The 17,298-nt window shown below is 41.4% G+C and overlaps 1 protein-coding gene across 2 annotated transcripts in view; it reads right to left on the bottom strand.

Annotated features, from left to right (window-relative positions):
* Positions 1 to 17,298, bottom strand: part of ABHD11 (abhydrolase domain containing 11) — an 82,407-nt gene that overhangs the window by 21,344 nt on the left and 43,765 nt on the right. Inside the window, exon 6 of one of the 2 annotated variants that reach the window (XM_075335385.1) lies at positions 13,431 to 16,912. The exons of the other annotated variant lie outside the window; for it this stretch is intronic. Coding sequence (XP_075191500.1) covers positions 16,774 to 16,912 — 139 coding nt within the window. The 3' untranslated portion in view covers positions 13,431 to 16,773. Of the gene's footprint in view, positions 1 to 13,430; positions 16,913 to 17,298 lie in introns of those variants that run through there. 2 annotated transcript variants of the gene reach the window in all.

The raw sequence follows: 17,298 nt of genomic DNA, 5'->3' as shown, positions 1-17,298 counted from the left end.
TTATGTTTGGAGGGAAAAGGGAGAAACTTTGAAGCCTAAGAACACCATCCCAACTGTGAAACACAGGGATGGCAACACCATGTTGTGGGGTTGTTTTGCTGCAGGAGGGACTGGGGCACTTCACAATATAGATGGCATCATGAGGAAAGAAGATTATGTGGCAATACTGAAGCAACATCTCAAGACATCAACCAGTAAGTTAAAGCTTAGGTGGAAATGGGTCTTTCAAATGGACAATGTCCAGAAGCATACTGCCAAACCAGTTACAAAGTGGCTTAAGGATAACAAAGTCAATGTTTTGGAGTGGCCAACACAAAGCCCTGATCGCAATCCTATTGAAATTCTATTATCGCTGGTGCGAGCAAGGCGACCTACAAACATGGCTCAGTTCTGTCAGGAGGAAAGGACCCAAATTCCTACCAAGTATTGTGAGTTCAGTGTGGAAGGATATCCAAAATATTTCACTCAAGTCATACAATTTAAGGGCAATGGTACCAAATACTAATGAAATGTATGTAAACTTTTGACTTTGCCAAAAGTGATAAAAATACGTTAAAACATTCTGTTTCTCTCTCTCATTATTCTGGCGTTTGGCAAATATAAATAATTTTGGTTCTTAATTGACCTAATATGAGAAAAGTTTATTCATGTCAGATGGTGAGAAAAACATGCAGATGTGTCTTTATAGTGGAAGGAATCTTCAGGTTTCAACTGTATATGCATCACATGCAGATTTTACAGTAAGTGTACAGAGCGCTATTTTGAATCAGTATCTATAAACGTCTAACAGGAGTGAAACAGTAAAAAAGAAAAACACAGTGATAAGTTAGTCACCTCCTACGTATTATAGACCCATTAACCTAAATATTCCCAGGTGAAAGTATCAGCAGCTACACCTCTCCGCCGATAGAACACATGCTTTTGAAGGCATGGTAGTCTTCGGACGTCTAAACAGGATACATTACCCTCCATTTAGAAAGCAGTAGCAGCAATGTGCAGAGCCGTGTGTGTGGACAACGACCAGGAAGTAGGAAATACATTGTATGTAATGAATGTAGCAGAGGGAGTCACCATCCACAAATGTTTCACTTTTACAGGATTTCCTTACATGGACTGAAAACTGGAGAGAACAATATACAGTACTGTACTATAAAATGAAACTAGAGACTAGTAATTGTTTCCATACACTGTTCAGATCTGTGTTGGCAACTCGGCCTCATGTAATATCGAAATGACTTAAACAATGAGGAATTAAAAAAAAAAGAAGTAGATTCATTTCAAACTATTCACTTTCTCAGGTCTCATGTGATCTCCATATGACTCATGTAGTTATTACTTATTCTTGAAAATGAAAATGAATTAAAAAAGAAAGTACGGTATATTTATTGCATAACTCCATTTCTCATCCACATTCAGTCTTTCTGCTGACTATTAAGGCCCCGTTACACGCAACGACATCGCTAACGAGATGTCGCTGGGCTCACGGAATTCGTGACGCACATCCGGCCTCGTTAGCGACGTCGTTGCGTGTGATACTTACGAGAGACCGCTAACGATCGCAAATACTCACCAAATCGTTGATTGTTGACACGTCGTTCATTTTCAAAATATCGTTGCTCATTTTGGACGCAGGTTGTTCGTTGTTCCTGAGGCAGCACACATCGCTACGTGGGACACCCCGGGAACGACGAACAAAGAGCTGGGAGTGACGTTCATTTGGCTGCTCTCTGCCCCTCCGCTTCTATTGGTGGCCTACCGTGTGACGTCGCTGTGACGCCGCACGAACCGCCCCCTTAAAAAAGAAGTTGTTCGCCAGCAACAGCGACGTCGTTAGGAAGGTAAGTTCGTGTGATGCGTACCTGCAATATTGTTCGCCATGGGCAGCGATTTGCCCGTGGCGCACAAACGAGTGCGGGTGCAATCGCTAGCGATGTCGCAGTGTGTAACGCGGCCTTTAGATACGTAAAATCACAATGACAGACACTAGGGCAACACGTGCAGGGCATTGCAATGGGATTGAAATGTTTTCAGGGCAACAATTAAGCATATTTGTTCATTGTAAAAAAAAAAATCACTACAAAACAAGACACGTGATCACAAAATTGGGAAACTTTTTGTGATTTAACATTCCTCTTACCGGATTTTTATAAAAAAAAATTCTCAAATGCAAGCAATTCATAATGACAACTGGTAAGCCAGGATAAGGCTAGACCTAGTGTCATGCACTACTTGGAGTAACATAAAAGAAAAAGAGAACCAGAGGACATTGTGCAAAAATAACAAAATTTATTAACCATATTTTTATTAGATCATAAACAGAATAGACATAAAATTAAGTGAAAATCCAGCAAACAGGTCCAAAAATCGATTAAAATGAGTACGTGCTTTATTTCATGTTCGTTAAAAAGATTCCATCATGAATTCATAGGGAAATACAAGTGAGGGGAAGTGTTTCGAACATAATGGTTCTTAGTCAGTCTCTAGTAAATGGACACTGACAGAGCAATTTAAAAAAGGACATGAAATCGGACATGAGATCAGGGAAGACTACACAGATTCAAGGTAATTAATTCAAGTGGTACACACCCATGGGAATGAAACAATTTTATCAATACACATATAACATGTCTTTTTTCAAGTTCATACCCAAGGGAGTTCTAGTGTCCATTGTAAAAATCCACTTAATTTCCTTGTGACAAAGAATATCTTTAAGATTACCGCCTCTCCTTGGTAGGGACACTTTCTCCATTGCATTGACCTGCAGTGAATTCATATTGCCGCCATGCACATTGAGAAAGTGCTGCGATGCTCCAGACAACTCTCTCATGGTTGTGTTATTTGCATCGTATAAATGTTCGGACAGTCTCTTTCTCAACGTGCTTGTCGTGCTACCTATGTACTGCAGACGACATTCAACACATGAGATCAAAAAGATAACATTGCTAGTACCACAATTAATCATAGAATTTATAAAAAAAAAATTCCATTAGAATGATATGAAATTATTGGTACTAATTATGATTAGTACAAATAATTTCATATCATACCTCTGTATCAAAAAACAACAAACCAAGAAATTCAGCTAAACGCAAAATGGCATGTATTATAAGATGTGCACTGCACTAAAAATTCCAATCTGTACTATTATAAATTTGAGAATTTTGGCAAAAAAATTGCAATTTCTTGAGCTACCCCACCACATCACGGCAAATCTCTTTGGGGCAGTCCTACTCTAAAATATTTTGTATTTAAAATGTGCCATATGACCTCACATATGAAAACGTAGAACTGTTTATAGCAGCACTTACCTGGTGCTTTTCAATCTAGTACCCATGACTGAATCATGGCTGTGGGTGGGACAGGCCCAAGTAAATGCTGCATGAAATAAATAGCTTGTGGACAGGGCTTGATGGCTGAATGGCCAAAATCAAGACAGGTGGAAAAACAAACCAAATTGAGGTGCACAGCAAGGTGGGGGTCAGCCACCGACCAAATCAATCAATATACCTATGTAAATAATTACAGGTTACGTCTAAGTCTCGAATTTTTTTCGTTTAATATTTCTTTATTATTTCAAAAGTTTTAATATAACAGAAGATAAAAAAAATGTATAAGGGTCTTTCATGTTACCCAATGTTACAGTATATGAAGATTATAAAATAACCTATGTCTTTAAGTCTCGTAAAACGTATGGTACTATGAAATATATCGCAAATCATGTGGAAGGTAAAATCTGTAAAACATCCTATAGAACATCTTAATTTTAACATGTAATAATCTACTATCTTTATATTTATTCCGTGTAAAGTGTTAAAGGCAACTTCCTTCTGTATAGTCTGGTTCAATAGGTATGAAAACATGACCCTATGTATATCAATTAGGTGAGAAAGAGATATAGAGAGAGGGAGAGAAAGATAGGTAGAGAAAAAGGGAAGGAGGGGAAGACATGGGGAAATGGGGGGGAGGAGGAGGTCTGTATTGTGATGCCGCGCCACTCCTGTGTCCGGGAGCCCATCCCAGCTTCTTGAATATTTATTGTGATAGAGCGCCTGTGAGTAACCAGATTTGGAATTGCTGTGTTTCTCTATACTGAAGCCACGGATACCAAACCGAGAAACACAAGGAGTCTTTCCCTTCGTCAAACGCTCTCAACTCCTCCAGACGCCGCAGGCCATCCATAGCCTCTACCCAGTCTGCTCTCCTCAATGTACAGGGGGATCTCCAATGCCTCGGTATGATTTGCCTCATTGAAATCATAAAGTACGAGAGCCAAGTCTCGAGTTTTTTTTGGCGACAAAACATAATGCTGCGTGCACGGTTACTCACTGTAGTTATGCAGTGAGCCTTGTCTTTCCGACCTGGATCTGCTCCAGACAGATAGCCAATGAACATGGATATGGCAATGATTCAGCTCCCCCCAAGTGTCTAATGCAGCTCACGCTGGTTCTTGGTGTTTTTCTGCGTTACATTGGCATTCTTGGCAGCAAATCTTCTCCTGTCAGATGAGGACACGATCAGTTGCACTCAGCCACAGCTCTTGTCCAATAGGGATACTTCTTCATGCGGATGGCAATTGATTGCTGTCCAGCACTTCTTTCCTAGATAACGCCAAACTACCTCCTCAAAAATGGCCACACTACCTGTACCTGTGTTTAATAACCCTATTAATACAGTCTTTTTGTTATGCTTATAAGACAGCGGACCTAGTGGCCAAATAACGATACTACTGCAAGGAAATTGACATATCACTAGCACAGCATTACATTTATATGGACACGGCCAGGCACATGAGCCAGTGCATAGCTTTAACCACAGAGGATGAGGTTTGACTCATCACCTCACACTTATATATATATATACACACAGTATATATAAAACATATATTGCATTTTTATTGCATGTGAATTTCAGAAAAGTAAAGAATATGAGATAAGTGGATACAATGTACATTATAACCAATACATGTCAGGTAGAGATACATCTATAAGGAGTCTGTCAGCCGCAAACACATTTTTAATTAACCATAAAGCCACGTAGGGAACGTGGCCCCTAAAATAATCAGACCTTTAGGTTAGTAATCTGTTCCTATGTTGTGCTGACATTCTTTTTGTAATCCAGCATGCTAACTCCTCAGGGCACCCTTGGCATCAAGTGCACTATTCCTCCCACCGCCCTTACATGTCTTGCTGCCTCTCTGTTCATTGACTTGAGAGAAGCTAGTGCTGTCTGCAGTGAAATCTCATGTGAAAGCATAGCAGAGAGAGGCGGCAAGGCCCATAAAGCTGAAAAATGGGAAGACTGATGTCCCACTAAGAAAGTACTTTTTAAATCAATAGATCTTGAAATAAAAACAAATTCGACAACTGGATGTATTAAAAAATGTGCCCCTCTATGTAATGGGTAATGGCTGTGTCTGACCATGTAAAAGCATGGTCAGCGCATACCACAACTCCTGACCAGGGGAGGAAGAATAAATGATTATACAGGTGACCAAGCCATCGCTCGCAACTGCTACTTTCTGTTATGTAAAACCCTACCCTGCCTGAGGTAAAACAGGTGTGTTTCTGAAGAGTCTGCAGCACTCTGAGCTCATAATAAATCAAGTCACTGATGTAGAGCTCCGGCTGCCATTGAGCTTATATGTCGCGGACTTGATTTTTGATGCGCTTAAAACATGTGCAGAAATATTTACTGCTGTAATAAAACAGGCAGGAAATTTTTTTGTACCACAGAGAAATAAAAATCAGCTGTTCTGTCTGTATACTCTTTTGCTTCCTCCCCTGGTCAGGAGCTGAGGTACACTGACGAGCAAAAGGGTAACAATGTTTGAACTTTTGACTTTCAGGCTCCATATCTCACCATCCCCTACAGCTTTGAATGTGAGACTACCATTATTTTACAGACAATCATCTTGGCTAGCTCATACAGTGCTGGCCAAAAGTATTGGTACCCCTGCAATTCTGTCAGATAATACTCAGTTTCTTCTTGAAAATTATTGCAATCACAAATTCTTTGGTATTATTATCTTCATTTAATTTGTCTTCAATGAAAAAAAAAAAATTGCCAAAGCCAAATTGGATATAATTCCACACCAAACATAAAAAGGGGGTGGACAAAAGTATTGGCACTGTTTGAAAAATCATGTGATGCTTCTCTAATTTGTGTAATTAACAGCACCTGTAACTTACCTGTGGCACCTAACAGGTGTTGGCAATAACTAAATCACACTTGCAGCCAGTTGACATGGATTAAAGTTGACTCAACCTCTGTCCTGTGTCCTTGTGTGTGCCACATTGAGCATGGAGAAAAGAAAGAAGATCAAAGAACTGTCTGAGGACTTGAGAATCCAAATTGTGAGGAAGCATGAGCAATCTCAAGGCTACAAGTCCATCTCTAAAGACCTGAAAGTTCCTGTGTCTACGGTGCGCAGTGTCATCGAGAAGTTTAAAGCCCATGGCACTGTGGCTAACCTCCCTAGATGTGGAAGGAAAAGAAAAATTGACGAGAGATTTCAACGCAAGATTGTACGGATGGTGGATAAAGAACCTCGACTAACATCCAAACAAGTTCAAGCTGCCCTGCAGTCCGAGGGTACAACAGTGTCAACCTATACTATCCGTCGGCGTCTGAATGAAAAGAGACTGTATGGTAGGATACCCAGGAAGACCCCACTTCTTACCCAGAGACATAAAAAAGCCATGCTGGAGTTTGCCAAAACTTACCTGAGAAAGCCTAAAACGTTTTGGAAGAATGTTCTCTGGTCAGATGAGACAAAAGTAGAGCTTTTTGGGAAAAGCCATCAACATGGAGTTTACAGGAAAAAAAAAAGAGGCATTCAAAGAAAAGAACACGGTCCCTACAGTCAAACATGGCGGAGGTTCCCTGATGATTTGGGGTTGCTTTGCTGCCTCTGACACTGGACTGCTTGACCGTGTGCATGACATTATGAAGTCTGAAGACTACCAACAAATTTTGCAGCATAATGTAGGGCCCAGTGTGAGAAAGCTGGGTCTTCCTCAGAGGTCATGGGTCTTCCAGCAGGAGAATGAGCCAAAATACACTTCAAAAAGCACTAGAAAATGGTTTGAGAGAAAGCACTGGAGACTACTAAAGTGGCCAGCAATGAGTCCAGACCTGAATCCCATAGAACACCTGTGGAGAGATCTCAAAATGGCAGTTTGGAGAAGGCACCCTTCAAATCTCAGGGACCTGGAGCAGTTTGCCAAAGTAGAATGGTCTAAAATTCCAGCAGAGCATTGTAAGAAGCTCATTGATGGTTATGAAGGGGTTGTTCGCAGTTATTTTGGCTAAAGGTCGTGCAACCAAGTATTAGGCTAAGGGTGCCAATACTTTGTCTGGCCCATTTTTGGCGTTTTGTGTGAAATGATCAATGATTTGATTTTTGTTTCATTCTCTTTTGTGTTTTTTTATTGCAAGCAAAATAAATGAAGATAATAATACCAAAGAATTTATGATTGCAATCATTTTCAAGAAGAAACTGAGTATTATCTGACAGAATTGCAGGGGTGCCAATACTTTTGGCCAGCACAGTACATAAATTTCACATGCAGCTATTTAGCATATGATTAGTTACGCAGATTCTTGTCAGGTCAAGGCATTGTTACGGTTTTGCTCCTAAAAATCTAAATTTTAATTTGTATTGTTAGTATTTGCAAATCCATCTTTGGCTTTGAGCAGCCTGAATCCATCTGGGCATGCTCTTGATGAGATTCAAATATGTCTTGACCGATATCTGATCCTAGGTCTCTGCTACACATTCCCAATGTGTATGAAGCTTTTGCTCCAACTCTGCCCACAAGTGTTAGATTGGGTTAAGAGCTGGGGACGGTCCAGGACCTCTACTTCATTGTGATTGAATCATTTCTTCACCAATCTCAATGTATGCTTCTGGTCGTTGTCCTGCTAAATACTATGTCGGCCTTTTCATACCCCTAGTACCCAGTATAATGAACAAAGGAGAAAGTCCAGCTCACCACTAGTAAGAGACAGTCCTGGGACGGTGCACGGATGGGGAGTCAAATCCACAGCAGGTAAAAGAGGAAAAATCCAACATCCTGATCCAATATATAAAAACTTTGATTTTATTTCTGAACATGTTTAAAAAGCACGGTAAAAATGCTCAATCAAAAATACATGATCATGATACAAAAGGCGCGTTTCGGACGCATAGTGTCCTTAGTCATCTATGACAATGAATACACAGAAGGTATAAAAAGACATTCTACCGGAAATGACATAGAAGCAAACAAACGAATCACCTGGACACCTGGATATATTCATTAGCATAATAAAGCAGCACATATATACGGTAGCTTTACAAAGAATGCATATACAGAAATTAATAAATATTATTCAATTAGTTTCTCAGATTTAATCCTATGGTTATTCTAGTATTTAAATCAAAGATCCATTTAGCTATACCCTACAGGTGAATTTATTAGAGCTAAACGCTGTTGTACAACGGAGGCTGCTGTTGGTGTGGAAAGAGACAGAATTGAAAATAGGTTTAAAAACAGAGGTTATTCCAGTTCAGTTCTTGGAAAAGCTGTAGATAAAACCAATATTAAAAGCAGAGATCAGTATTTGTCTAAATAAAATGGAATCAGTTTCCAAAGTTAACAATTCTGTGTTTTTTTTCCACTAAATTTAGCAGAGATTATTTTTCTGTGATTAATATTGTAAAAAAATTATTGCTCATTTTGACCACAGATGTAACTTTGAAAAGCATTTTGAAAGGTGTTGTCAAAATTGTTTCTAAAAGAAACCGCACTATAGGTTCAATACTCTCTCCTAGTGATCATTGCAATAAAAGCTCTTTCAAGAAAAACAACAAAAAAAACCCTGGCTTTCTACTGTGGGTTCATTTAGGTGTGGTCATAAATTGTGCGGTCTGTGCAAACACATGCATAAGACTAAAAAAATGTTTTCTTGTGTCTCCAAAAGAGTTTAATATAGGATCCTTTATTAATTGTGGATCCAGTAGCGTGATTTATTTCATTACCTATATTTCATGCAATTTACAGTATGTTGGGAGTACAAGCCGCACACTAAAGGCCGCTTTACACGCTGCGATATCGGTACCGATATCGCTAGCGTGGGTACCCGCCCTCATCTGTTGTGCGACACGGGCAAATCGCTGCCCGTGCTGCACAGCATCGCCCAGACCTGTCACACATACTTACCTGCCCGGCGACGTCGCTGTGACCGGCGAACCGCCTCCTTTCTAAGGGGGCGGTTCGTTCAGCGTCACAGCGACGTCACAGCTGCGTCACTGAACCACCGCCCAATAGAAGCGGAGGGGCGGAGATGAGCGGGAGGTAACATCCCGCCCACCTCCTTCCTTCGCATTGCGGCCGGGAGGCAGGTAAGGAGAGTTTCCTCGTTCCTGCGGCGTCACACGGAGTGATGTGTGCTGCCGCAGGAACGAGGAACAACTTCGTTACTACTGCAGTAACGATATTTGAGAATGGACCCCCATGTCACCGATGAGCGATTTTGCACGTTTTTGCGACGATGCAAAATCGCTCATAGGTGTCACACGCAACGGCATCGCTAATGCGGCCGGATATGTGTCACAAATTCTGTGACCTCAACGACTTCGCATTAGCGATATCGTAGCGTGTAAAGCCCCCTTTAGACGCAGAATCTCTGAACACTTTTATGACATTAATAACGCCAGCAGCAGAAGCCCTTCAGGTGCTTCCCAGCACTTTATGCACGTGCATAACGGTAATACTGACTCTTTTAGAGTCAACGCAATTGATCAAATCAGTTTACCTAAGAGGGGAGGGAACCCTGCGGCTTAATTATACTGTATATGAAGGAAGCTAAATGGATCTTTGATTTAAATGCTACAATGCCCCTAGGATTAAATCTGAGAAACAAATTGAATAATATTTATTAATTTCTGTATATACATTCTTTGTAAAGCTATATATGTGCCGTTTCATTATGCTAATGCATATCTCCAGGTGATTCGTTTGTTTGCTTGTATGTCATTTCCGGTAGAATGTCTTTTTATACCTTCTGTGTATTCATTGTGATAGATGACTAAGGACACTATGCGTCCGAAACGCATCTTTTGTATCATGATCATGTATTTTTGATTGAGCATTTTTACCGTGGTTTTAAACATGTTCAGAAATAAAATCGAAGTTTTTATATATTGGATCTGGATGCTGGATTTTTCCTCTCTTACCCTAGTACCCAGTGTATAAAGTAACTTGTCTTGTAGGATGATCATATATAAGGCTAGGTTCACACACTGTGTTTTTTTGACGCTGCATTTTTGTGCGTTTTTTGCTGCAAAAACCGCACAAAAACGCATCCGCGGCAAAAAACGTGGCAAAAAACTCGCGCGTTTTGCCGCAATTTGGTGCGTTTTTTGCTGCGTTTTGCTGCGTTTTTGCTCACTGCGTCTTTATGCGTTTTTTATCAGTGAACAAAAAAAAAAAGGTCTGATGTCATTTCCTTCTTCAATATGTTCTTCATTCTCATTCTCCACTAGTGTATGCAGGAGAGCAGACAGCTGCAGAACTACCAGGCTCAGCATACTCCATCCAATAGTGTATGCAGGAGAGCAGACAACAGCTGCAGAACTACAAGGCTCAGCATGCTCCATCCAGGACTGTATGCTGGAGGGAGAGTCAGGGGGAGCAGAACTACAAGGCTCAGCATCCTCCTTCCAGGACTGTATGCAGAATTTCTTTGCCCCCCAAACAAAAAAAATGACGTGGGCTTCGCCAAATTTTTGTATGCTAGCCGGGTACAGCAGGCAGGTACGGGCTGCCCCCAACCCCCAGCTGCCTATTTGTACCCGGCTGGGAACCAAAAATATAGAGAAGCCCTTTTTTTTAATTATTTCATGAATTTCATGAAATAATTAAAAAAAAATGACGTAAGCTTCGCCTAATTTTTGTGTCCAGCCGGGTACAACTAGGCAGCTGGGGATTGGAATCCACAATGCAGGGTGCCCATGCTTTCTGGGCACCCCCGCTGCTGATTGCAGTCCGCAGCCACCCCAGAAAATGGCGCTTTCATAGAAGCGCCATCTTCTGGCGCTGTATCCAACTCTTCCAGCTGCCCTGATGCCGGGTGGCTCACTGGGTAATAATGGGGTTAGGGCTAGCTGTATGTTATCAGCTGGCCCTAAGCCCGAAATTCATGGTGTCACGCCAATATTAGACATGGCCACCATGAATTTCTAGTAAAGATAAAAAAACCACAACACACAGAAAAATATTTTTATTAGAAATAAAACACAACACAAAGTGACTCCATCTTTATTGAAATAAAGAACCCCTCCCCCTCCGCAGTAATCCTGGGTCAAGGGTCCCGCGCCGTCCAATCCGGATCCAATATCATCTGATCGGTTTGCTGGAAGGCAAAGCGATCAGATGATGCGTCAGGTTCAAGTGCCTGAATCACATCACACATCAGCTGATTTTATAAAAGCCGTTTATACAATCAGCAGATGCATCGGTGCAAAAAAAAAAAAAAAAATACTCACTTATGTGCTGATTACCGGCAGCTCCTGCAGCGGAGTTTGATCCCGTCCGATCGCTGCAGCAGCTGCCGGTAATCAGGGATGAAGTCTCCTGACGCATCCGCTAATAACCGGCCGGGCGCCGGCGTCAGCCCGAGACTTACGATCAGCTGACGCGTCAGGTGACTGCATCAGGTGATCAGCGCCAGGTCCTGCATCCTGCAGGCATACGCACCCGGGGAGACTGCACACACCCTGAGCGGCGGTACCGAGAGGGGATGGGAGCGGGCATGGCACCGGGAGTCTGCAGACAGGTGAGTATAACTTTTTTTTTTTACTGTTCACTTTTGATTTTGTAGCCACTTCCACCTCCCGCCCGAACATGGCGCCGCACGGCAGTATACATGCACAGGACTGGAGGTGGAAGCGGAGGTGGAAGCGGCGGTGACGGTACCGGGAGGATTCACGCTTCTGTGTTTACTGACAGAAGGAATCCTCTTCCTGTACATGTCACTTTACTACCCACCTCCTGCGTTTATAGCTGCATTTTTGGTCTTAGAAACGCACTAAAACGCACCAAAACGCACCTATTTGCGTTTCTCATTGCGTCTTTCAACATCCCATTGCACTCAATGGATGAAAAGCGCAGTGAAAAACGTGGGAACAATTGACATGCTGCGTTTTTGTGGCACCACAAAAACGCAGCTGAAAAAAAACGCTGTGTGCAGACAGCAAAAATGAAAACCCATAGACTTTGCTGGGGAAGCAAAGTCATGCAGTTTTCTGAGCAAAAACGCACCCGAAAACTGCGCAAAAACGCCGCGAAAAACGCACTGTGTGAACTTACCCTAACTCAGCATTGACCATGGTCAATTATCTAATGCCTTTGGCTGTGAAACAACCCCATATCATCAAGCTTCCTACACCGAACTTCAAAAGTCCTTCAATTTCTCGATCCGTTGGCCTCTTTTTTCCTTGTTTCTTCCAGACCCATTTGCACTCATCAGAGCCTAGTCTAATGACATGTGTCTCATCGCTCGAAATCACCCGTTTCAAATCTTCTGTCTACTTTTCGTACTTTTTTGCAAACTTGAGCCTATTCTTATAACAATATTGAAGTTGAGGCTTCCAATCCTCACCTTTTTTCGGACTACCATCCCAGAGTTGTGTAACGTGCACCACATGGTGCTTGTATTAACGTCTGTATTCTATTACAAAGCATACCAGTCACCTCCTCTATCGTGCTTGTTGTGGCAGAACTGATAGACCTTGTTTGGCAATTTTCTTTACTAAAAGACTGATAATGATGAGCTGATCATGTGGTTTTTCTTTTCTTGTGAAATCTTTTTTTATGGCTGCTCAATTCCAACCAGTGACGTTTTACATGGGAATCAACCTAATAACAGCTATTAGGCAATGTGAAAACAGCTAGAAAAACAATATATGCGGCCAGAGCAACCAGATCAAATGACACAAAAATAAAATATATCAAAATTTTTATTGGAATATTTTAAAAAACACACATGAGAAACAATAAATATATTAGAGGTCACAAGGTGGTCACTCCTCCCTTGATAAAGCATCTCGCGAAACACGCGTTGGGCTGCGTGTGGGGACTTCCACATGGGTTAGCTGTGCACTATATGGTCGCATTAGGCGATAAACATATGGATTCCTTATGCCTGATATATTATATTGATTACTTGTATTTAAACATTTATTCAGTCACTTGGTAATTCATTTGACCTGCACTATATGTACTTTGAATCACCATCGTCATTTGGTTGTTCCCTCGCTTGGGGTGTACTTATGCACTCCTTGTGACCTCTATTGTATTTATTGTTTGTCATGTGTTTGTCATGTGTTTTTTAACATATCCCAATAAAAATTTTGATATTTTTTATTTTTGGGTCATTTGATCTGGTTGCTCTGGCCGTCTATATTGTTTTTCTAGTTATTCTTCTGAGCATCATACCAGTTAGTATGGGGGGGGTCCATCTCTTTTTGAGCTGGTCCCCGACACCTTTGATGTATATGTGTCTTATGAATCTTGAATTGAATGTGAGAACAGGTTGTAATTTGTAGTATACAGAAAGAAAAATATTTTTCTGCCACCGACCATGTTCCTGCATAGTCAGCTAGTCATTAAACAATACCTAATAGGACTCTTCCCTGACAGGTGGATAGTTGATCTTGTGGGAAATAAGGGTCAGGCAGTTTGAATTTTATTGCCTGACATTTTTCAGATTAGCTGCTCCAATCTCTCCTTTGAGAACTCAAGAATGTCTGGCTGAACCAAATGTTCATGTGCATGATGAAGTTGGGTACGATTGCTGATGGCCTATTGTGTACTGGACCATCAGCTACTGGAAAAGTTGTAAGAATTTCACGCTCTTTGGCAGTCATTAGCATTCACACAGGTAAAGTGGTGTGGTCCAAAAGTGAAGTTTTATTGCTTTCATAAAACTCCCGAGGACTCAAAACAAAAAAGCCTTTTTCCAGCACAAAATTTAACAAAAGAAAAGGACACAATTCATAGAGCAGTACCTGCTCACCCAAACAGATAAATCTTCAGCTCTCTTAGATTCTGTCAGACTGACCAGCACAAACAGGTCTTTTCCTCCTCCAACACACAGACCCCCTCTGAGACAGCTCAGCTGCCTTAAATAGGACCTACAAAGCTCGGACTGGTGGTATGGGAGTGACCATTCACACTCAAGCTCTTCTGGTGTCTCCTGAAACATAGACCCATAACCCAGACAAAAAAAACAAACAACAAAAACAAAAAACAACTGAATAATCTGTTGTTGCTTTTGCCTTAATCTCTGGGACTTATATCATCGAGGCTAGATACCTTGGTGACAGATACCTCCCATCCAGGACTTTACCTCCTGTTTTCTTACATACCCCATGCTCAATGCCGGAGTGAACCCTTGAGAGTGCATCTGCATGCCCATGAAGTTTTCCCAGTGTATATTCCACATGAAACTTAAAATCTTGCAAACTCAAGATCTATAGAGTTACCTGGGCATCCCAGTCTGCTCCCAGTCTGATATCTAACTAAACTATGAATTTTTTTGTGAAGTCCGGCGCGCCAACCCAACACTGGCTGCCTATAGAGGGCAACCTTTAGCTACTGATATGCTCCCTCTGCTTCTGGTGACCTTAGCCATAATCGACTTTGTAGCTTTTAGGAGGTCAGTAGGAGGGTCTGTTATCGTGGCGAAGGTAGGGACAAACTTTCTGTAATACCCCACAAGTCCCAGGATTGCTCTAACCTGCTTTTTCGTGAGTGGTCATGGCAAGCCCTGTATTGCCTCCTCTTTGTTTACCTGGGCTTGATCTCGCCCCTTCCTACAACGTAGCCCAAATAATTGGCTTCCTCCATCGCTTTGTCACATTTATTTAGATTAATCATAAACTCAGTTTTCCTTAGAGTGTCAATTACTTGGACTTAAATCAAATTACTTCCCAAATCTTGACTGAAAATGATGATGTCATCCAAGTAGGCAGCTGCATACTGTTTGTGTAGTCCTAGGACTTGATGCCTGCCTCTCAGAAAAGTGGCCAGGGCCCCCTGCAACCGAAAAGGCATTCAAACTGATAACATCTGTCTGGTTTAAAAAAGCTTTTCAATAAGCTCATCTACTCTGGCCATCAGGTAGGCATCAAACTTAGAGACTTCATTGAGTTTCTGAGTGAGTCATCGCAGAACCGCACTGAGCATTGCGGGCGTGCATGCGGCAGAGCATTCCGGGCGGGTGTGCATGCGGCAGAGCATTGCGGGTGGCGTTAGTGCGTGCGGCAGAGCAATGCAGGTAGACGTGCATGTGGCAGAGCATTGCAGGCGGACGTGCATGCGGCAGAGCATTGCTGGACCAGGGCGGCAGAACGCTATGTGGGGAGCACTATGCAGGTGTCCTTTTTGCCCCTTCAGACATATTAGGATCACTTTGCAGTCACCATCAAAATGGCTCCGCACTGTGACCCTAAACTTCATCTTCCCTTATCCTTTTGCAAACACCCAGATTGGGAGGGGGATGTGACATCACACACAGGAGAGCAGATTCCACCCACTTTTACTGCAGTTGTAATGTGAGCTAGTTGTACAGTAGGATTTCAGCAGCTGCTCCAGTGTTTAAAAGTGAAAAATATCAAACTTTTTTTTTATATTTTGCTCAATTAAAAACAAATAATAATATTTAAACAAAACATTAAAACATTAATACTTTACATTTTTTTTCAGTTATTGAATTTTGTTTTTTGGATGACACCTTCCCTTTAAATAGGACCTAAAAAGCAGGGACTCGAAGTATGGGTGCGACATTTCCACTCAAGCTCTTCTAGTCACTCCTAAAACCTGGATTCATAATCTAGTCCAAATGAAGAAAAAAAACTCTCAGCAATGTTGTTGCTAAAGCTATCATCTCTGGGACTTACATCACTGAGGCTAGGTACCTTAGTGACACATACCTCCCATTCAGGACCTTACCTCTTGCTTTCCTACATGTTGTATGGACAGCCTTAACAACGTGGCCATGCCAAGGGTGCACCGAGCACCAAATCAGCATATTGAATAAAAGTCAAATTCTCCACATAACATAGCGAAAGGTTACAAAACTATAGGTGTGATTTTTCTAGGAGCTAAGTCCGCTACATGACTGTGTACATAGTTTAAAATGTGTATTGGGGCTGACTGATTTCTTTATGTATTGAAGACCTTATATTGTTATCACTATTGAACTAGCATCTCAGGAACAGTGAAAAGTTGCCTGGAATTTATATTAATATTGTCAGCAAATATGGCTGAATTTTCTACTCTCCAACCTACTTTTCCATGTCTCCTCATACTGGCATGCCAGACCTAGTGTGCCAATCTCCATAAGGAGAAAATGTCCCCCTTAGATCCCAGTCTTAGCCTCTCACCTAGCCAAAACAGATCTCTGTTTTGCAAATTGAGATTCTGGTTTGGCTTATATATCTTAAATCATACAGCAAAGCTTATTTAAAGGGTCGATACTGACTTTTAGTATTGCTACTTCCAATAGGTGGCACTAGAGTTCAAGTCCTCTTCCTTTCTGAAGAGGCAATTTGCATACCACTTTCCAAACAAAATTGGAAATCTGAAATTACAAAAAAGTCATACATTGGCTACTACTCAACTTTCTGATGTACATATATTTTCAAGTTTTTTTTATCTGTTTTAATAATCTTTCATATATATCCCCAATTGCAAATATTGGATCTGCAAAAAAGTCTGTCTTGTGTTACGTCGGCTCTACAAAGTTGCAGATGGCATTGAGGAAATCCTGTGTCTGCTCCGCATGTACCCAGTGTCCTGCACCTTGAATGTACTCCACGTTTGCACAAGGGAAGAGCCGTTCTATGTCAGGATAATTCTCGGAACTGCAAATTGAAACAAAATAAAAAAAAAAAATATATATATATATATATATATATATATATATATATATATATATATATATTATACAAAAAATATTTTAAACTTCAGCTGATCATGCTGGATACTAGATATCAGATGTAGCATATGACCATTAAATCCCACTCTCTCATATCATAATATAAATACACACATACTCATGAAAGTAAGGGGTACTTTGCACGCTGTGACATCGCTAGCCGATGCTTGCGATGCCGAGTGCGATAGTACCCGCCCCCGTTGCACATCCAATATCTTGTGATAGCTGCCGTAGCGAACATTATCGCTACGGCAGCATCACATGCACTTACCTGCCCTACGACGTCGCTCTGGCCTCCGTCCCGCCTCCTTC

This window comes from Anomaloglossus baeobatrachus, chromosome 2, assembly GCF_048569485.1.
Source record: "Anomaloglossus baeobatrachus isolate aAnoBae1 chromosome 2, aAnoBae1.hap1, whole genome shotgun sequence".
Taxonomy (NCBI): Eukaryota; Metazoa; Chordata; class Amphibia; order Anura; family Aromobatidae; genus Anomaloglossus; species Anomaloglossus baeobatrachus.
Note: the sequence above shows the minus strand (reverse complement) of the source record. Positions and strands in the feature narration are given on the sequence as shown.